Here is an 18,366-nt window from a genome sequence, read left to right on the forward strand (position 1 = left end):
AGACTGTGTTCATCAGCAGACATCAATACCCTCCCAACTGGTCTTCCTGTGTCTGCTCTGGACCCGCTCCAATTCAGGCTCTCCACTGCGCTGACCAGAATAGGCTTTTCAGAATCGCAACTCTGGTCATGTTAGGGTCCCCCCACTCCCCCACCCCCATTCCAGGCCTTCCATTTTCCCCCACTGCGTTTGGCAGGGTCCACAAGGCCCCGCGGGGCTGGCCTCTGCCCTGCCCCCACACTTTGTGCTCCAGCCACACTGGCCGTGCTGTGTTCCTCCTTGTCATGCTGTCTTCGCACAGACTGTTGGCTGGGACTCGTGATTTAACCCCATCTCCTCCTTCATGTCAGAGACAAAGAGGGGGCGAGTGGCAAGGGAGTTAGCATGAACTTCTGCTACCAGGAAGTCTTCCTGGGGGTGTGTGTTGGGGGGTGGTGGAGATTGCTACCTTACAGGAGGAAGAAGACCAGGTCAGGTAAGGTGGAACACTGAGGCAACACGCTTGGGATGGGGGAGAGAGCGTGTCACCAGCGATGTTATGGCCCAGAGACCTTGAAAACAAAGTACTTTCAAGATCTTATGACCAAGTTAGAAGATATTTTCAGAAGGTTACAGGATCCTCAAAGACTATATCCGGTGAGAAGTCTTTCGTAGACTATATCCAGGCTACCAAATCTCCGTCTTTAGCCCTGGATTCCTGGAGCTTAAAACTTAATGTCACTAAGTATTTATCTAGATTTCTCCTCTCAATACACTGGCCCTCTCAATACAATTAATCTGAAACTGAACTCACATATTCACGTTCTTAAATGCCTTCTTCTGTCTTGTGTATTTGTCAGCTGGTTCACTACCTAGAAGCATCTCTGACGCTTTCCCCTTGCTCTCTTTACTTGTCAGTTACGGATCCTATAGTCCCTCCCTTGTCCAACCCTTGTCTCCATTGCTATCGCTTGCAACACTGTGTTTCAGGTTTTCTCTTTCTTGCACCGATGCAAAGACCTTTTACTGATCTCCCAACTCAAAGCATCCTTCCCTTACCTGCATGTGCCTCGCACGGCTCTGAGCATTGTTTCCCCAGTCACCTCCACTGGACTTCCACCAGCCGTCAAACTCAAACTCCTTGGTTTCACTTTCAGAGCTCCTCTCCTGTCTTGGGTGGCTTATCTTACACCTCCGCTGCCCCTTTGCTCCAGCCTGAGGGACGTATTTGCCCTTGAAAACCTGATGGACCTTCCAAACTATGCCTGTTCTGAGTACCGCTTCCCCACCTTCACCCTAATCTTACCAATCTTCAGCAGCTCACTTGAGATGCGTGTTTTTTTTTAAGCTTATTTATGTATTTTGACAGAGACAGAGACAGCATAAGTGGGGGAGGGTCAGAGAGACGGAGAGAGAGAATCCCAAGCAGGCTCCATCCACACTGCCAGAGCAGACCCCGATGAGGGGCTCGAACCCATGAAGCTGTGAGATCATGACCTGAGTTGAAACTGAGTCGGACACTTAGCCGACTGAGCCACCCAAGGCACCCGTCTCTCCACACTGGGTGTGGAGCCTGACACGAGGCTTGAACTCACAACCCTGAGATCAAGACCTGAGCTGAGATTGAGAGCCGGATGCTTGACCGACTGAGCCACCAGGTGCCCCCATCTTTTTTTTTTTTTTTTTTTTTTTTTAAGTACAGTTGACACGCAGCGTTATGTTAGTTTCAGGTGTATAGCATAGTGATTTTTTTACTCAGTGCTCATCACGGTGAAGTGTGTACTCACCGTCTGTGACCGTACAGCATTATGTTATTGACTATAATCTTGACGCTGTACTTTTCATCACAGTGACATTTTATAACTGGAAGTTTGTACCTCTTAATCCTGTTCACCCACTTCACCCCTCCCCAGATGCACATCTTCTGTGAAGTCTTCTCTAACCCCTGGCCACAAGGGATATTCCTCAGAACTTGCGCAGTGCTGTGAGACTGTCATAATTACACTGCATTCTACCATGAAGATGATGGTGATGATTTCTTTGTGTCACAGTATCAATAATATCTAATAATTATTGAGCATTTGCTAACTGGGTATCTTGGACACATTATGTATGCCTCCATTTTCCATCTGTAAAATGGTGATGATCATGGCACCTGGTTCAGAGGGTTTTGAGGACTCATTACGATCATACCTGACACAAAGTACTTGGTTAGGAAACATTAGCTAGTGTAATAGGGGCGTAATTTACATTGTCTCAACTCACCCTCAGACCCATGAACTGCTTACTGTTATTATACTCTCTTTTTTAAAATTGGGATAACATATATATAACATCAAATTTACAATTTTAACCTTTCGGGGGGATTTTTTTTTTTGCATTTTTTCAAGTTTTTATTTAAATTCTAGTTAACATACATGGTAAAACTGGTTTCAGGTGTAGAATTTAGTGATTTATCACTTATACATAACACCCAGTGCCCATCACCCATTTAGCCCATCCCTCTCCCACCTCCCTCCGTCAACCCTCTGTTTGTTCTCTATAGTTAAAAGTCTCTTGTGGTTTGTTTCCCTCTCTCTTTTTTCCCCCTTCCCCCTATGGTCATCTATTTTGTTTCATAAATTCCACATATGAGTGAATTCATATGGTATTTGTCTTTCCCTGACTTATTTCGCTTAGCATAATACACTATAGTTCTACCCACGTCATTGCAAATGGCAAGATTTCTTTCTTTTTGATGGCTGAGTAATATTCCATATATATATATATATATATTATATATATATATATATATATATATATATATATATATACCACATCTTCTTTGTCCATTCCTCGGTCGATGGACATTTGGGCTCTTTCCATAATTTGGCTATTGTGGATAATGCTGCTGTAAATATTGGGGTGCATGTGCCCCTTCGGATCAGTATTTTTGTATCCTTTGGGTAACTACCTAGCAATGCAGTCACTGGTCGCTGGTCGTAGGGTAGTTCCATTTTTAACTCTTTGCGGAGCCTCCATACTGTTTTCCAGAATGGCTGCACCAGTGTGCCTTCCCAACCCACAGTGTAAAAGGCTTCCCCTTTCTCCACATCCTTGCCAACATCTGTTGTTTCCTGTGTTGCCGATTTTAGCCATTCTGACAAGTGTGAGGTGGGTTGTTTTTTTTTTTTTCTAATGGACTGCTTCACGGAGTTGTGTGTCATCCTTGCACAGGGTCATGCTAATCTCCGTATTGTTCCAATTTTCGTAGATGTGCTGCCAAAGTGAGCCCCCGTCTGAACCATTTTTAAGTACGTACAGTGCAGTAGTGTTAAGTACATCCACATCGTTGTGCAGCCAATCTCCAGAACGTTTTTCATCTTGCAAAACTGAACCTCTATACCTGTTGAACGGTTCCCCATTCCCTCCTCCTTGAGGCCCTGGCAAGCACTGTTCCACTTTCTGTCTCTCTGAACTGTTATTACTACACTCTTTTTACAAAACTGAGGATACCAAAGTCCAGAGAGCAATTTGCTTCTAGGAGACAGAATCTGGACTTGAACCCGGGTCCTTGTTCACGCGCTAAGCTGCTTTGAAATACGGCTTCATCTCACAGAGCATCTGTGATGTGTTTTACTTCCCTCGTAACAGTCATGGCCGCCGTGTGGCCAGGCCCTCTCTGTGCCCATGTTTTGTAGCCATTCTCAAATGTAATCCTCACGACAGCCCTGCAGTCACCGTGAGGGCGGTGTCCTATCTCCCCGCAGTGTCTGGTACAGAATAGAGACATGTTCAGTGACTGTGGGCCTCGCAATGCCTTTAAGTAGGCTAAATAATGCTAAGTAAGCTTGTTGTACATTTTTTAATGCAATTGTTTACATTTTTGGAAAATGTTGATCCTCTCGGGAGAAAACTAGCTGAAATGCATGAGTTCCTAAAGAACTTCCCTATCCTTTCCACTCCCCACTCCTTCTGCAGTCAATCTGCTCTTCTCACCCCAGGCCAGCCCCCAGGCCGCCCCCGCCCCCCCATCTGTACCTCATCACCGGCTCTGCTGATCCACAGCCAAAGGCAGAGACAGGCAGGCAAGGGGACACAAGAGACTGTCCCTGCTCGGCTTCCTCCTCCTGCCACTCTACCTCCACACCCTTCCTTCTAGCCCTGCACAGTCCTGGCTATCCTGGAACAAGCTTTGTCCTTTCACGCCTCCGTGACTTCGCACATGCTGTTCTGCAAGACTGGAATGCTTTCCCTCCCCTCTCTTCTCCACCTCCGAGACTCCTACAGTCTTTGCAAGCCAGCTCAGATGTCACCTCCTCTCTGAAGCCTCCTCCCCTGCCCTCTGCTCTCAGTCTGCCCCCTCCTCGGCACAGACTTGCTCATCATGTACTACAGCAGTTGGACTGCAGGGACTCCTAGTCACTGCAAGTGTCCCCGTGTCCCCAGCTCCTTGTGCTGTGATGAGGCTTCCTCTCTGCTCCTGGTGGGGGTGGGGGGCGGGTCAAGAGGAGCCCGGGCACTTTGATTTTTTGATGTGCCTGGTATTTTTGAAAATGAGGAGATGGCAAAACAAGTTTGCAAATAAATACTGAGGCAAGTTTTTCCATGTTTAATAAATTAATGCTTCTAAGAATACAAAAAAATACAACATAATTGTGCTTCTCACAAGATAATGATAGGATTTATTGAAATATAATAATTTACAATGCACCACAGGCCTAGCGGTCTGTTAATGAGAAACAAGTTTAGGGACACAGACGGAGGGTCTTTGATCAAACCGGTCAGCGGATCTGCCATAATGTGAAACCCCATTTGGAGATTGTGTCAAAAGCCCAATTTGGAGACCCTGGCCAGAAGGTTCTTCTGGCCCCTTTCTGTGCTGATAGGCTGTGCTGCCACCTCTGTGCGCAGTAGGTGCTCACTGTTTGCTGAATGACTGGCACACGTACAGCTTTGCAAGTTAATTATTGAAAATTCACATACAACAAGTATTCCTGAGAAACAATGAAGTCCTGAACAATGGGGCAGGAAGCCACCTCCTTCTCCAGTAACCCCAACCTGAGTCCAGCTGAAGGCTGCAGCAGGAAACCCCTCACCCACTGTCTTTCCTACCCTTCCTCCTCAAGGGCACCAAACGCAGCTTCTGTTCTCGCCTCTCTTCTCCTCCACCCTCTTGAGGGTCCCAGGTGAAGAGAGAGAAAAGCACTCAGAAGGAGGCAAGCAGCCAAGCTGGGCTGGGAGAGGAAAGTTGTCCTGCCCCCAGGCAGGCCTGAGGAATAAAAGAAACAGAGGACAAAGAAGGACTTAAAGCAAGGGGGAGAGAGGCCTAAGGAAGTTTACAAAGCAATCTGTCAGAGAAGGGATGAAAAGGGAGCCCTGCTGGGCTGAGTGGCGCAGGCGCTCTACTCACCTTAGGCCCAGTTAGAGATGTGCGTTTACTCAGCCAAAGTCGTCCCAGGAGCTTCCCAGAACGCAAGCGAGGCCTCCACTGGCCGGGTTCTGGCAACCTCAAACACCTCTGCTCTAATAGGCTCAATACACCAGTTTGCTTGAACCCACCAAACTGGCCCAACTTCCAATTCCCTCTGGATTTCCGACAGAAACACTATGTGGGTGAAGGTCACCAGCACTCTGACTTCCCAGATTTCCTGAGCCGGTGAAAATATCCACAAGGCCTTTCTGGAAGTCTCCCCTGCCACCAAAGGCAGGATTAATAATAATAACGGCTACCATCTGAGTGTTCATTCTGTGTGGAGGGCTTTACCCCATCTTACTTAGTGCCCACCACCGCCTTAGGTATGATTGCCCTGTTTTACATAAAGGGAAATGGGCCTGGAGAGATTGAATGACTATCTAGAGGATAGACAGCCCGGATTCCAACTCAGGTCTGTTTGACCTCGATGCCCACCCTCTTTGCTCTATGGATATTGTCTCTTGGGAATCCTCTACAATTCTTCTTTCTTTTTTCTTTCTTTCTTTTCTTTCTTTTTTTTTTTTTTTTTTTTTGTGGTACCCAAATAAATTTCAGATGGGGTAGGATGGTACAATTCTGAGCTATCTAAAGAATTCCTAACCTCACAGCTGGGGATGGGAAGAGCAGTGGGAGTGGGAGTCTGCCTCATGGCTGGGTAGGGTCCTAGTTCTTTTTAGACACTTGAGTAATTTAACCATAAATAACTGGGCACTGGGAACAGGACACTCACTAATAAAAGCATAGCCTGGAGTCATGTTGGGGGGGGGGTAGAATTCAAGTCACTCAGTGGGTGGATGTATCTGCAAAACAAAAGAAAAGCCCCTTTCCCAGCCCAGGCAGAGAAATCTCCTGTAAAGTTAGAGACAACAGGCTTCTGGGCACGTAGCCAAGGTTCTGGGGATATTTATAACTTGAAGAGGGTGGGAGTCCCTAATAAGCTGCTATATTCTTTTTCCATCACTTCCCTCTCCAAGGCTACAGCGAGCTCAGAGCTCTTCCCCACGCAGAATGCCTGCTTTCCCCAATGTTCGGCTTCCATTGTCTAATTTTCTCATCCTGGCTGGGGAAAGGAAAGGCTGCAAGTCCTTCCGTTCGGAAGAACTCCAGTTGAATGCAGCTTAGCCGCTGCTGGTGTTTCTTGGCTAGCTGCTGTGGTCTCGGGGATCTGCCTATGAGTGTGTGGTTTCCCTAAGCTGCTTGAGAGTCTGTGAGTCTTTAGGATCCGCCTACGATCTCTGGGCTTTGCCTGCAAGTCTACGGGTTTGAGATCTACCTGCGGGTCTGAGATATCCGAGATCTGCCAGTGATTTCTAGAATCCTTCCAAACACTCGAAGTCTCAGAGAACTCTGCGGATTTGGAATCTGTTTGACGCCTCTCAGATCTTGGAGCCGGCGATCTAGTGGATCTTCTGCGCGGCAGGCGGTAAGTGTGTTCTTTCCCAGCTTGGTTTTTCGGTTTCCCACCTTCAGCGGGTCAGGGACTACTAGCATCCTGAGGGCCCGCCCAGCTCAGGCCCTCAGAGGCCCAAGAGCCCATCCGTGCAGGAAACCGTCAGAAATCCTCTTAGTAGACAAGCCCCCAGGGATGATCAGGACGGGTTTTTTCAGCCCTGGGGCTTGACTTGCTCCTTCTTATGCGCCCTATCCTCCACCCTCGCTTTTGATTTCCCTCGGGTTTTCTCTTCTCTGCTGGACGCAGCTCAGCCCGCCCATCAAGCGGCGCCCTCTTTAGAAGGACAAGGTTGGATGCCCGTACAGGGTTAATAGCAACAGGGCCGGGACACCGCCTGGCCGAGCCGCGGTCTCCACTAGCCAGCGCACTGGAGGCGCGGGGCCTCCTGGGAGTTGTAGTCTGAGCAACCGGGTGAGAGTGCCGCAGGCGCTGCTGGGAGACGTAGTGCGTGGGCGGAGCTCAAAGTTCCAGCGCGGCCGCCGAGTCTCCCCTGGGGAGTGGGCGGCTGCCGCTTTTCTCTCGGGCCCCGGCTGTCAAATTAGGGCTGATCCCAGCAGAACTCAACACAAGCCAGCGCCTATATTAGGCCCGACGTCGAAGTTAAGGCCCGACTCAAGACAAGCATAAGGTCGTGAGGAGATGCAGGGCGATCCCTCTGGCTTAATCGGGCCGTGGTCTCCGAGAGACGAAAGCGGAAGATACTCCTCCCTGGCTAGGAGGACGCCCTTCCTTCTTCACCCTTTTGTTCTTTTCCCTCCTTGGTTTTTGGCCTCTGACTGGCCTTTGTACGCGGGAATGGAACTTCAACTCCCGGCAGGCCACGGGAGCAGGCGCAGGCGTGATCGAGGTGCTCAGCCACGCTACAAGAGGCGGGCCTAGTGTTCAGCATCTGATTGGCAAAGCGTTTTGCAACCTTCGCTCGCTGATTGGCTGAGATAGCTGCCGGAAAGGGCCAGCCTCGAGATGGGAGAGCGGAGGCGTTCTGTGGGCTGGGCTGAGAGCCTCCTCCCCGAGACAGCATCGACTTGACCCCCGGCCCCGGAGGGCCCGAGCTAGGGGGCTGTCTTAGTAAATTCCGGCAGTGCCTCCACCCTCCGGTGGCGGAGACACAGAGGGCGGGTCGCACTCGAGGGTCAGGAAGGAGAGTGACCCGGCCCGGGTCCCGGGCCCTCCCCACCCGCCTGGCGGCCAGAACTCCAGCCCTGGGGAGTGGGCAGGGCCTATCTTCTGTGCCTCACGCCCTGCTTTTCGCCTCCTTTAGCGCTGTCTGCTAGCTGCTTTTCCTGCTCTCTCTTCTGGGAGGCGAATCCTTGAGCCCGAGATGGCAGCCACCCTGCTCATGGCTGGGTCCCAGGTAAGCCGGGGGTGGCTTCTCGGACCCTGCCTCTGCTTACCCACCTTGTCCCGGCGTTTCTTCGCTGTGCAAATCCCTGTTGGAAATTCCCTGGGATTAGTAATTCGCTCGCTTCGGTATTCTGCCTCGAGAAACCTCAGTACCAGGCCAGTATAGCCACGAACAAGCATTTATTGAACACCTGCTGTATGCCTTTAAATCCTAGGAAGACAAAAGATGGACGGAACGGTCCCTCCCCGCCTGCTCACAATCTGTAGGGAGACAGACGCATTCGTTGAACTGTGATACAACGTGATAACAGCTTTATTTGTCGTAGAAACAAAGTGCTGTGGTGTGGGAATCAAGAAGTTGGGGTGATTAATTCTAAGGAGCCTAAGGGAGGAGTGGAGCGGAGCAGGGGGCCAGGGGACACTGAGGAACTGTCTGTACTGGAACAGGGCCTTAAAGAATTGTAAATTTTCACTAGTCTGAGACATACAGGAATAGAGGAACAGCGAGTAAAAGGGATGTAGGGATGTAGGCGCTACGTGTGTTCTGAGAAAAGTACTAGAAGATAAAGTTCTGGAGTGGACAGGAGTATCTGGCCATGGGACCAGAGCAGTCAGCTGGTAAATGGATCCCTTCTCTCCCACATCTCTTTTTTTTTTTTTTTTTTTTTTTTTTGCCTGTTTATTTCTTCTTTGGACTCTTCAGATCAGACTTGATACCTTTTGCCTTCGCAACAGTTCTAGCCATGTCTCTAATTTCAAAAGGAGGAATTAGTGTTAACCTTCTGGATACCCAGTAATGAGGAAGCATTGTGTGATTTCAGGCACCTGTGACATTTGAAGATATGGCCATGTACCTCACTCGGGAAGAATGGAGACCTCTGGATCCTACACAGAGGGACCTTTACAGGGATGTCATGCAGGAGAATTACGGAAACGTTGTCTCACTAGGTAAGTAAGGATTCTCTGCCTTTCTTCACTCCCACGTTTTTGAGACTCAAAAATGGCTCAGCTCTTTCAACACAACCAAGTTGTGTGATTTTTAAAGCATTGAATCAGATACTGGTTTGAGTTGAGTCCTCAGGCAGATCTTGGAGTGTGGGAACATCAAGGTCATATTGTCTAAAAGGAAAGACCGTTTCTGCCCATTTTAGAAACATTCAGATTTCTTGTGCCCTGAGTCATCTACCACTCTCCAGCCTGTTTGTACAGATCACTGACCAAACAGGTCTGACATAATGGTGCTTGCCAGGATATAAATGCCCATGTAAATGGTCGTTTTACTAGAAGACGAGGAGGGTTCTGACTCAGGTTCATGGGAGGGCAAAAGCCACATTTTTGTGTTTGTTTTGTCTTCAGAGCCTTAGCTTTGCCAGAGGTCCTTTATTTATCTGGAGCAGGTGCCTGTCTAGAGATGTTTCAGAGTTGATCGTAAATTTTGAGTGTGTCAAATGTTGTTCCAGAAAAATCCTGAACTCAACGAGATCACAAATTCTATTAGGAAGAGAAGTAATTGTTTTGATGGTTTGTAAACCTGTCTTCTCTTAGCTATCCTTTGGTCTGGGCGTAACTACAATAAACAGTATATTCTTGAGCTGAACAGTCTTTTGACTCACTTTGCCTCCTAGTAAGACTTGATAGAACTTAGCAACCATATATGGTTCACTAGGTCATCTGCCCTTCATTAGGACTAATTCTTATTTTGAAATCTTTATTTCTATAGCCTTTTCCAGAACAAAAGGCAAATAGAAGGGGTTTCCTTTTTACCTTGGGCTCTCCCTGATGTTCCAAGATTCTTGGATCTTTCCTTTAGAAAATCAACTAAAATTTATTTATCTAGATATAGTGCAATCTCTCATCCAAATGTTCACCCCAATCCAACAAAAGCAAGCAGTGAGAGTCTTAAAGAAATGTGAATCTGTATGGCTCTGCCAGCCCAAAGAGTACTTGTTAGAAGGACACACACACACACACACACACACACAGAAAAATAAGTTCTTTTCTCAAATAAGTTTGATACTGGTAAATACCAGTATTATTGGTAAATAATATCTACAGAGCATCTGGGTGGCTCAGTCGGTTGAGTGTCCAACTTCGGCTCAGGTCATAATCTCATGGTTCGCTAGTTTGAGCCCCACATCAGGCTGTCTGCTGACAGCACAGAGTCTGCTTCAGATCCTCTGTCTCCCTCTCTTTCTGCTCCTTGCCCACTCATGCATGTGCCCTCTTTTTCCCTCTCTCTGAAAAATAAAAAAAAAAAATTAGTAAATAATTAAAATTTACAAGGCTTCTTAACCTCAGTACTCTTCAGAACCTTTAATGTGTTAAATGGCGTGCCCATTTCTAAGAAGAGATGTTGAATGCACCATTTACCAAAGTAGTTTATCCATGGACCCTTTTCTCCCAGCATACATAGTAATCTCTAGGTTGATGAGTGTGCTAAGTAACACAACTTGGAAAAACAGTGTCTGGTAGAAAGTTGCTTATAGATAGTGGTTGTGTATTTTCCTTTTCATTTTCATTTGAAGGCTGTGTTTAGTTAGTGTCAGGGATGTTCTGAGCCAGGCATCATTTGTGCATTCTCCAACCTTCCCTCCTCTATTCACATTTAAAAGCCGCTTGGGGTGCCTGGGTGGCTCAGTCGGTTGAGCGTCAAACTTTGGCTCAGGTCATGATCTCTTGGTCTATGAGTTCAAGCCCCGCGTTGGGCTCTGTGCTGACAGCTCAGAGCCTGGAGACTGCTTCGGATTCTGTCTCTCTCTCTCTCTGCCCCTCCCCCTCTCATGCTCTGTGTCTCTCTCTCTTTCTCTCTCTCTCTCTGTCAAAAATAAATAAAAATTTTTAAAAAATTGTTAAAGGCCACTGGAAGGAAGCAAGTAACATTTGGCAGTCACTTTTCCTGTCAACTAAGACTTGATATAGCTAGACAAAAATGTTTTTTCCATCCTAACCCAGTAGATTCATAGTAAATATCATATAATGATAATGATGAAGGCTTGGAAAGTTTAAGAACGTACACACAATGCGATCACATGTAAAACATCTAGGTCCTTGGCTTCTAGGCATTCTAATATACAGTCTTTTATGTTTTCTGTTCTGGTTCTTTGAAAACACCGGGAGCATATACAATTTTCATAAAGAACCATTAACGGTAATGGTTCAGAGCATGAACTGTTATCAGACAAACCTGGATTTGAATCTTAGTCCCACCACTTACTACTCTGTGAACTTTTTGCAGGTCACTTCTCGGGGTCTAGAATTTACTATCCATAGGGTAGAAATCATAATGCCTGACTCTCAGGGTGATTGAAGTAATTTGGGGAAAGAACTTAGCACAGTGCCTGGTACACAGGAGACAAATTTTGTGTATTTGCCGGGATTATTATTATTATTATTTACCCTTCATTACAGATTTTGAGATCAGGAGTGAGAACGAAGTGAATCCAAAGCAAGAGATTAGTGAAGATGTGGAATTTGGCACTGCATCTGAAAGACCTGTGGGGAACACCGAGGAAAATCCTGAAAATGAAGAAGCCTTTGAAAGCAGGGAGAGACCCGAAAGACAGTGGGGAGATCTAGCAGCAGAAGAGTGGGTGAGCTATCCTCTTCAACAAGTCACTGACCTGCTCGTTCACAAAGAAGTCCACACGGGCATCCGGTATCATATATGTTCTCATTGCGGAAAGGCCTTCAGTCAGATCTCAGACCTTAATCGACATCAGAAAACCCACACCGGAGACAGACCCTATAAGTGCTACGAGTGCGGAAAGGGCTTCAGTCGGAGCTCACACCTCATTCAGCATCAAAGAACACACACCGGGGAAAGGCCTTATGACTGTAACGAGTGTGGGAAAAGTTTCGGAAGAAGCTCTCACCTCATTCAGCACCAGACGATCCACACTGGAGAAAAACCCCACAAATGTAACGAGTGTGGGAAAAGTTTCTGCCGGCTGTCTCACCTCATCCAGCACCAAAGGACCCATAGTGGGGAAAAGCCCTACGAGTGTGAGGAGTGTGGGAAAAGCTTCAGCCGGAGCTCTCACCTAGCTCAGCACCAGAGGACCCACACGGGGGAGAAGCCTTACGAGTGTAATGAATGTGGGCGAGGCTTCAGCGAGAGATCTGATCTCATCAAACACTATCGGGTGCACACGGGGGAGAGGCCCTACAAGTGTGATGAGTGTGGGAAGAATTTCAGTCAGAACTCCGACCTGGTGCGCCATCGCAGGGCCCACACGGGAGAAAAGCCGTACCACTGTAACGAATGTGGGGAGAATTTCAGCCGCATCTCGCACTTGGTCCAGCACCAGAGAACGCACACAGGGGAGAAGCCGTACGAATGTAACGCCTGTGGGAAAAGCTTCAGCCGGAGCTCTCATCTCATCACACACCAGAAAATTCACACCGGAGAGAAGCCCTACGAGTGCAATGAGTGTTGGCGAAGCTTCGGAGAAAGGTCAGATCTCATTAAACACCAGAGAACCCACACCGGAGAGAAGCCCTATGAGTGCGTACAGTGTGGAAAAGGTTTCACTCAGAGCTCCAACCTCATCACCCATCAAAGAGTTCACACGGGAGAGAAGCCTTACGAATGTACTGAGTGCGAGAAGAGCTTCAGCCGGAGCTCGGCACTTATTAAACATAAGAGGGTACATACTGACTAAGTCCTGTAATTATAAGAAATGATTCACTTGAAGGTACAATTTTATTTGATAGCAAAGAGCTCCCTCAAGACGGAGCTGCTTTTACCGTCGTGAGGTTCCTTGCCGGCCATCGTTTGAAACATCAAAGAAGATAAGCCATTTGAAATTCTGACCCACAACTTTGGGAATGTCCCCCCCTTCTCCCAAGGAGTGATTTTTTTTTATTCACTGAATAGTGATGAAGTACTTCATCAGAATCAGCTCCACACGTAACTGGAATCTGAAGACCAGGGGATGCATGCTGGTAAATCCTCAGGATTGGAAATGGAGTAAATCTTTAAAAGTTATCTCTCTCATCCGTGGCCCAAAGAACTATGCTAGGGGAAACGTTGGACTGTAATAGGGTGGTCACAGCTGCTTCGGAAAAAGACAACCAGAGACTGCCTGAATTGCCACACCTGTTCACTCTCCATAATTGTTGGGCACGCACATCTTCCCCCTTGAAAGGCGTTTTCCTTGAGTTGCGTATGCATTTGTATCTTTCCATCTTCCTGAGGGCAGGATTCTGCACGATGAAGGCAATGATCATAACCGTTTCCCTCATTGTTCCTAATTACCTTTATTCAAGCTTGCATCTTTGCAAGAGCTAACTACAGATGCAGATTAAAAGGAAACATGAGACACGGGTTTGGGGACCAAGGACTCATCGATGGTGGTGACTTTAGCAAGAGCTGGTTACTGTTGTTATTGCCACTGATCAAAATGTATTCCTTTTCTTTGGGGGATCACTGTAGGGAACAATGTAGGGAGGGTATCTTCAAGGGAAGATGGGACCATACTGGTGGTGGAGTGTAAGGACCGAGTGGAATTGGCCGCTCCCGGGAAGGAAACACAGAGTTCCTCCCCAAGGACCACCACCATTCCTTTCTGTGTTCTTCCCCTTCTGCCTCGAGAGGTCAATTCTACTGCTAACTCTAGGATTTGATAAGGGCCACATCCCAGTGTTTCTCTTGGCTTGCATAAGGGCATGTGTATGTACAGTAAAACGTGTATTCCTGTAATTTTTCCGGTAGCGGAAACTGAATTCACACAGAATTAGCATGTTCCTGGGTGATGTTGATCATGTGACAGAACTACAGACAACTCCAGTGTGAGAAATGTCCTTTCATTTTCTTTTTTTTTTTTTATAAAGGAAAAATGTTAAACACGAGTGCTCTAGTGTGCACGCTCCTTTAAGATCTGTCTTTGTACAGAACTAAGCACTTGTTTATGTGTATCAGTCAATTGTGGGAGGTAATAACTGGACAGATAGGTTGAGTGTCCTGTTCTCAGACTGAATACTCTTCTCTTTGGCCTACTCACAAGGAATTAATAAACCCAGATAGGAATGTGTTTCTATCCTGTCAGTCTACAGATACATGTGGTTAAGATGAAAGTTGACCCAAATTAAACCTGTTAGCGTCAGTTCTCCTTATCTCAGCCCACATGGGAGTTAAGAAATACCCCAGGCATTGGTGCTTATCCAGGCACTTGGGGGTGGAGGTGTGAGGGGGAGTGGACTAAGGAATATATCTTTTTCGAGAGTGCCCCGAGCTATTTCTACTGTGCTTTATTGTGAATGCTGTAACATTTGAAAAATATTTCGCCATAGCTCTTTGGGACTTGGTGTGTTAAAGGAGCCAGTGGTCTCCCTCGGGTAGTATACTACGTCGAGTCATTAGGAGCCACAACTGTGTGGGACTGCATCCTTTGCAGGGACACAACCTTGAAAGGAACAAAATGAAACACCGCTCCATCAAGGAGGTTTCTTCATGTCGCCACTCCCGTTTAAATACAAACTCAACTCGGGCAGGGAGCATGTTTTGTGTCCTGTACAAAATCTAGCCGATCGTGGGTATCCATATTTTAATTGTTGAATGACTCACATGTTCTTGATGACTGAACTCGAATATGTCCTTTCCTGTATCAGTGTTGCTAATGGTTTTAACAAATATCAGAGTTCGCCTGTTGTTTCTGTGAGGCACTCTGGGCATCAGCTTTGGAGTGGCCACAGAAGACAGCATCCTCATGGCCCAAGGGTATTTCACTCCCTCTTTCTTCCCTACTCTCCTGCCCCATCCCAACCTGTTCCTGCTGCTGCTTTTGGCTTCTTAGAGGTGAGTGGCTCAAGAAGAGGCTTCTTGGTGCCCCAGCCATCTCTCCATACATATACACTCCAGCTGGGAAGTTCAAAGGGCAAGGGCCAGACCAGCTGTCTCCTGTCTTTCTGCCAACTGCTGCCCATTTGCTGTGTTGAACTTTTGTGTAGAACTTCTGCATCAGACTCTCTTTGCTAATGCTTTCTGCATGTTTCCTGCTCCCAAGTCTCTGGCCGCTTCTGCACATACCCTGAACACTTTGTGCCTGTTTTCTATGGTTGTGGAGAGTGAGTGAACAAGTAAGTATGTAGAGCAGTTTTTCGTAGGGTATCGGTCGCAGTTATGCTAGTGTCTATCTACATCTGTATTCTAACAATATTCTATAATTAAAAGTATAATTTTTAAAAATCAAAAAGCTGAGAATTATTTTAGTAACCCAGCACCGATTCATAAACTGGTTTCTCGTCAGATTCACGAAGAGTGGACACAATTGTCTTTACGCTGATGCATTTGTACAGATGTTCTGGTAGAAATTTGGGCGCACATTATTTTCACACACTGGTGGGCCCTCTGGATATTGCCATTATTTTAGGAAGATGCAAAAATCTGGAGAGTTTCCTGTGAAGATTGGGTTGGAGGCAAAGCAGCGTGGGAGTATTTGGTATGAGTGTCTCGTTAACTTTGGAGAAGGTGAAACACAAACACATCCAAAAGCAAAAATGAAAGGAGGCCTTGTTGCTTTAAGGAGATATTTTTGGATATCTGTTAAGAACGCTAAAACAATTTCTTCTGAACTAGTATTGGAATCCCAGAACAGATCCCTCTTAGAAATAGTCAAAGGCTCTCTATTCATGACACAGTTTGCCTAAGGCAGTGATTATGTATTACTAAGGTGTGGCCACAATTTTCAAATTACTTACAAGTAATTTTCTCTTATGAAACCTTTCTTTAAATGGCGGGCCAGTCTAGGCGGAGGTAGGGAGTCGAAGTGCTTTAAATTGGGGAAAACTACAAAGATGAAAGAAAAACTTCAATTAAACCTATACCCAAGACTTGGAAAGAAAAGAGATTTTATTAAAACATCGTTTAAAGCTCTCTTTTTCCTTGCTACATGTTCAACAATTTTTATTTCTGGGAGGAAACGTTAAAGGAAAATGCTGGCTCACCTGGAGCCCCCCTCTAAGGGTATTTGATATGTTAATATTTTGCCATTATTATAATGGAAGCAGATTTCCTTCTGTGTGAGCTGTTCTCTAAAAGGCCAGGTTAGGGCTTTGCTTCCAGGCCGTTAGGACACCCATGAATGCACTGAAATGATAATTTGTTAAGTGGTTCCCTACTGTTTCAAAAGTTAGTATTGTTTGAAAAGGAGTTCCTATGCCCTGGGAGGAATGGACTTTTTGAAGCATTGGTTAGATACCCGTCTCTAGTGGCGTAGCCTGGGCCCTGTGTATCTGTAGGAGACTTCAAGATAAAAGGGCATTAGTGAAACACAACTGAGGAGGAAAACTAATAGAAGAAAATTACCTTGTCGTGGCCTAAAATTGTTTCATAGTTAATCCCATTTTTAAAATATTTTATTTATTTTTTAATGAGTTTTCCATTTTTTTAAAATTTTTAATGTTTATTTACTTTTGAGAGGCGGGGAGAGACAGAGAGACAGAGACGAGCAGGGGAGGGGCAGAGTGAGAGGGAGACACAGAATGTGAAGCAGGCTCCAGGCCCTGAGCTGTCAGCAGAGCCCGACGCAGGGCTCGAACTCATGGGCTGTGAGATCGTGAGTTGAGCTGAAGTCGGACGCTCAACCAACTGAACCACCCAGGCACCCCAAGATTTTATTTTTAAGTAATCTCTACACCTAACATGGGGCTCAAACTTCAATCCCAAGATCAAGAGTCGCATACTCTTCTGACTGAGCCACTCAGGCGCCTCAAGCTAATCTCCTTTTTTAATGTTTTCCTAAATGCTTTGTGTGCAAAGTTTTTATCATTTTCAGCTTCTCCAAAGGTGGTTTTGTTTTTCCTTCAGGGAGAGACCGAGGCTGATGACCTCAAAATCCACTCTGAATTTCACAACAGCCCCTGCGCCTAGCTGATTTATGGACATCCCCGTTTGGAAATTACCAGGCACCTTAAAATCAACCCCAAACTGACCTTACCGCTTTCTTCCACCCCCCAGCTGCTTTCTCCTGTATTTAACTCAGCCATTGCCTAGTTACCCAAGCTGGAAACTTGGATATCACACTCAACAGCTCCTGTTCCTTTCGGCCTTTCCCCAAGACAATAAATATTAGTTGAATAGTCATCCAGTCATGACCAACCTTGCTCTTTCTACTTGCTTTCTCACCACTTACCATGCAACCTTAGTCAAGTTCATTAATTTTCTGTTCCTTGGATTTCCCATCCATAAAATGGGGGTAATTATATCTACCTCCTAGAGTTGCAAAGATTTAAGTGAGATAATGGGCTTGAAATATTAGCTGCAGTTATTCAGACCATCACCAGACCACATCCTGCTGACTTTTTAAAAAAAATTTTAATTTTATTTTTAAGTAATCCTACACCCAATATGGGTTCAAACTCACAACCCTAAGATTAAGAGCCACACGCTCCTCTGACTGACCAGCCAGGTGTCCCCACCCACATCTTGTTTACTGAAACCACCTCCTAATGAGTCTCTCTCTCTCTCTCTCTCTTTAAAGTTCATCCATTTGTTTTTGAGAGAGAGAGCATGCGTGAGTAGGGGAGGGGTGGAGACAGAGGGAGAGAAAGAGAATCCCAAGTAGGCTCTGCACTGTCAGCATGGAGCCTGATGCAGGGCTCAAACCCATGAACCATGAGATCATGACCCGAGCTGAAATCGAGAGCCAGCCGCTCAACCGACTGAGCCACCCAGGCATCCCATGCATCTCTTTTCCATTTGCAATCCCCTCTGGTCTATTCTGCCTAGCTGGAGCTGGATCTTACTAAAGGGCAAATCCTTTCTTTGCCACTGTTCTGTGTAAAATCTTCTCATGCTTCCCATCGCCCGTTGCATATGGTGAAACTCTTTTGGTGTAATTTTTGAGGAGGTCATCCGTGCTCTGGCCTCTGCCGCCCTCCACTGCCCTCAGCTTCAGTTCTCTGTGCTATCAACGCTACAAGCTGAATCTCTTTCTCTCCACTCCTGGCCAACTCCTTGTCCTTCAAGTCTCATTCCTAACTTGTTCTAAGAACCCTTTCCTGATCCCACAAGATGGACAGGTGTCCCGTTTCTGTGTTCCATGAGTCTGTGCCAATCAAAGCACTTTATCCCTGCTTCATAATTGCCTGCTTACTTTTTCATCTCCTCCATTAGACTTTGGTACCCTTGAAGAAG

The 18,366-nt window shown here is 46.4% G+C and overlaps 1 protein-coding gene and 1 non-coding gene across 3 annotated transcripts; one reads left to right on the forward strand and one right to left on the reverse strand.

Annotated features, from left to right (window-relative positions):
• Positions 1-3,150: 3,150 nt before the first annotated feature.
• LOC128775983 (U6 spliceosomal RNA) lies at positions 3,151-3,253 on the reverse strand. Its single transcript, XR_008420962.1, has one exon. It is a non-coding gene; the product is annotated as a U6 spliceosomal RNA (small nuclear RNA).
• A 3,043-nt stretch (positions 3,254-6,296) lies between these two features.
• On the forward strand, positions 6,297-15,424 carry ZNF436 (zinc finger protein 436). Of its 2 annotated transcripts, XM_019461760.2 has the most exons (4): positions 6,297-6,857; positions 8,149-8,241; positions 9,053-9,179; positions 11,640-15,424. In XM_019461760.2, exons 2-4 carry the CDS (start codon positions 8,209-8,211, stop codon positions 12,890-12,892), a joined length of 1,413 nt encoding a protein of 470 aa, XP_019317305.1. In that variant the 5' UTR covers positions 6,297-6,857; positions 8,149-8,208; the 3' UTR covers positions 12,893-15,424. The 2 variants fall into 2 exon arrangements, with proteins under 2 accessions (XP_019317305.1, XP_019317306.1); XM_019461761.2 differs by lacking the exon at positions 8,149-8,241.
• Positions 15,425-18,366: the final 2,942 nt, after the last annotated feature.

The sequence above is a fragment of the Panthera pardus genome, unplaced genomic scaffold (assembly GCF_024362965.1).
Source record: "Panthera pardus isolate Hobbes unplaced genomic scaffold, ASM2436296v1 HiC_scaffold_11, whole genome shotgun sequence".
Taxonomy (NCBI): domain Eukaryota; kingdom Metazoa; phylum Chordata; class Mammalia; order Carnivora; family Felidae; genus Panthera; species Panthera pardus.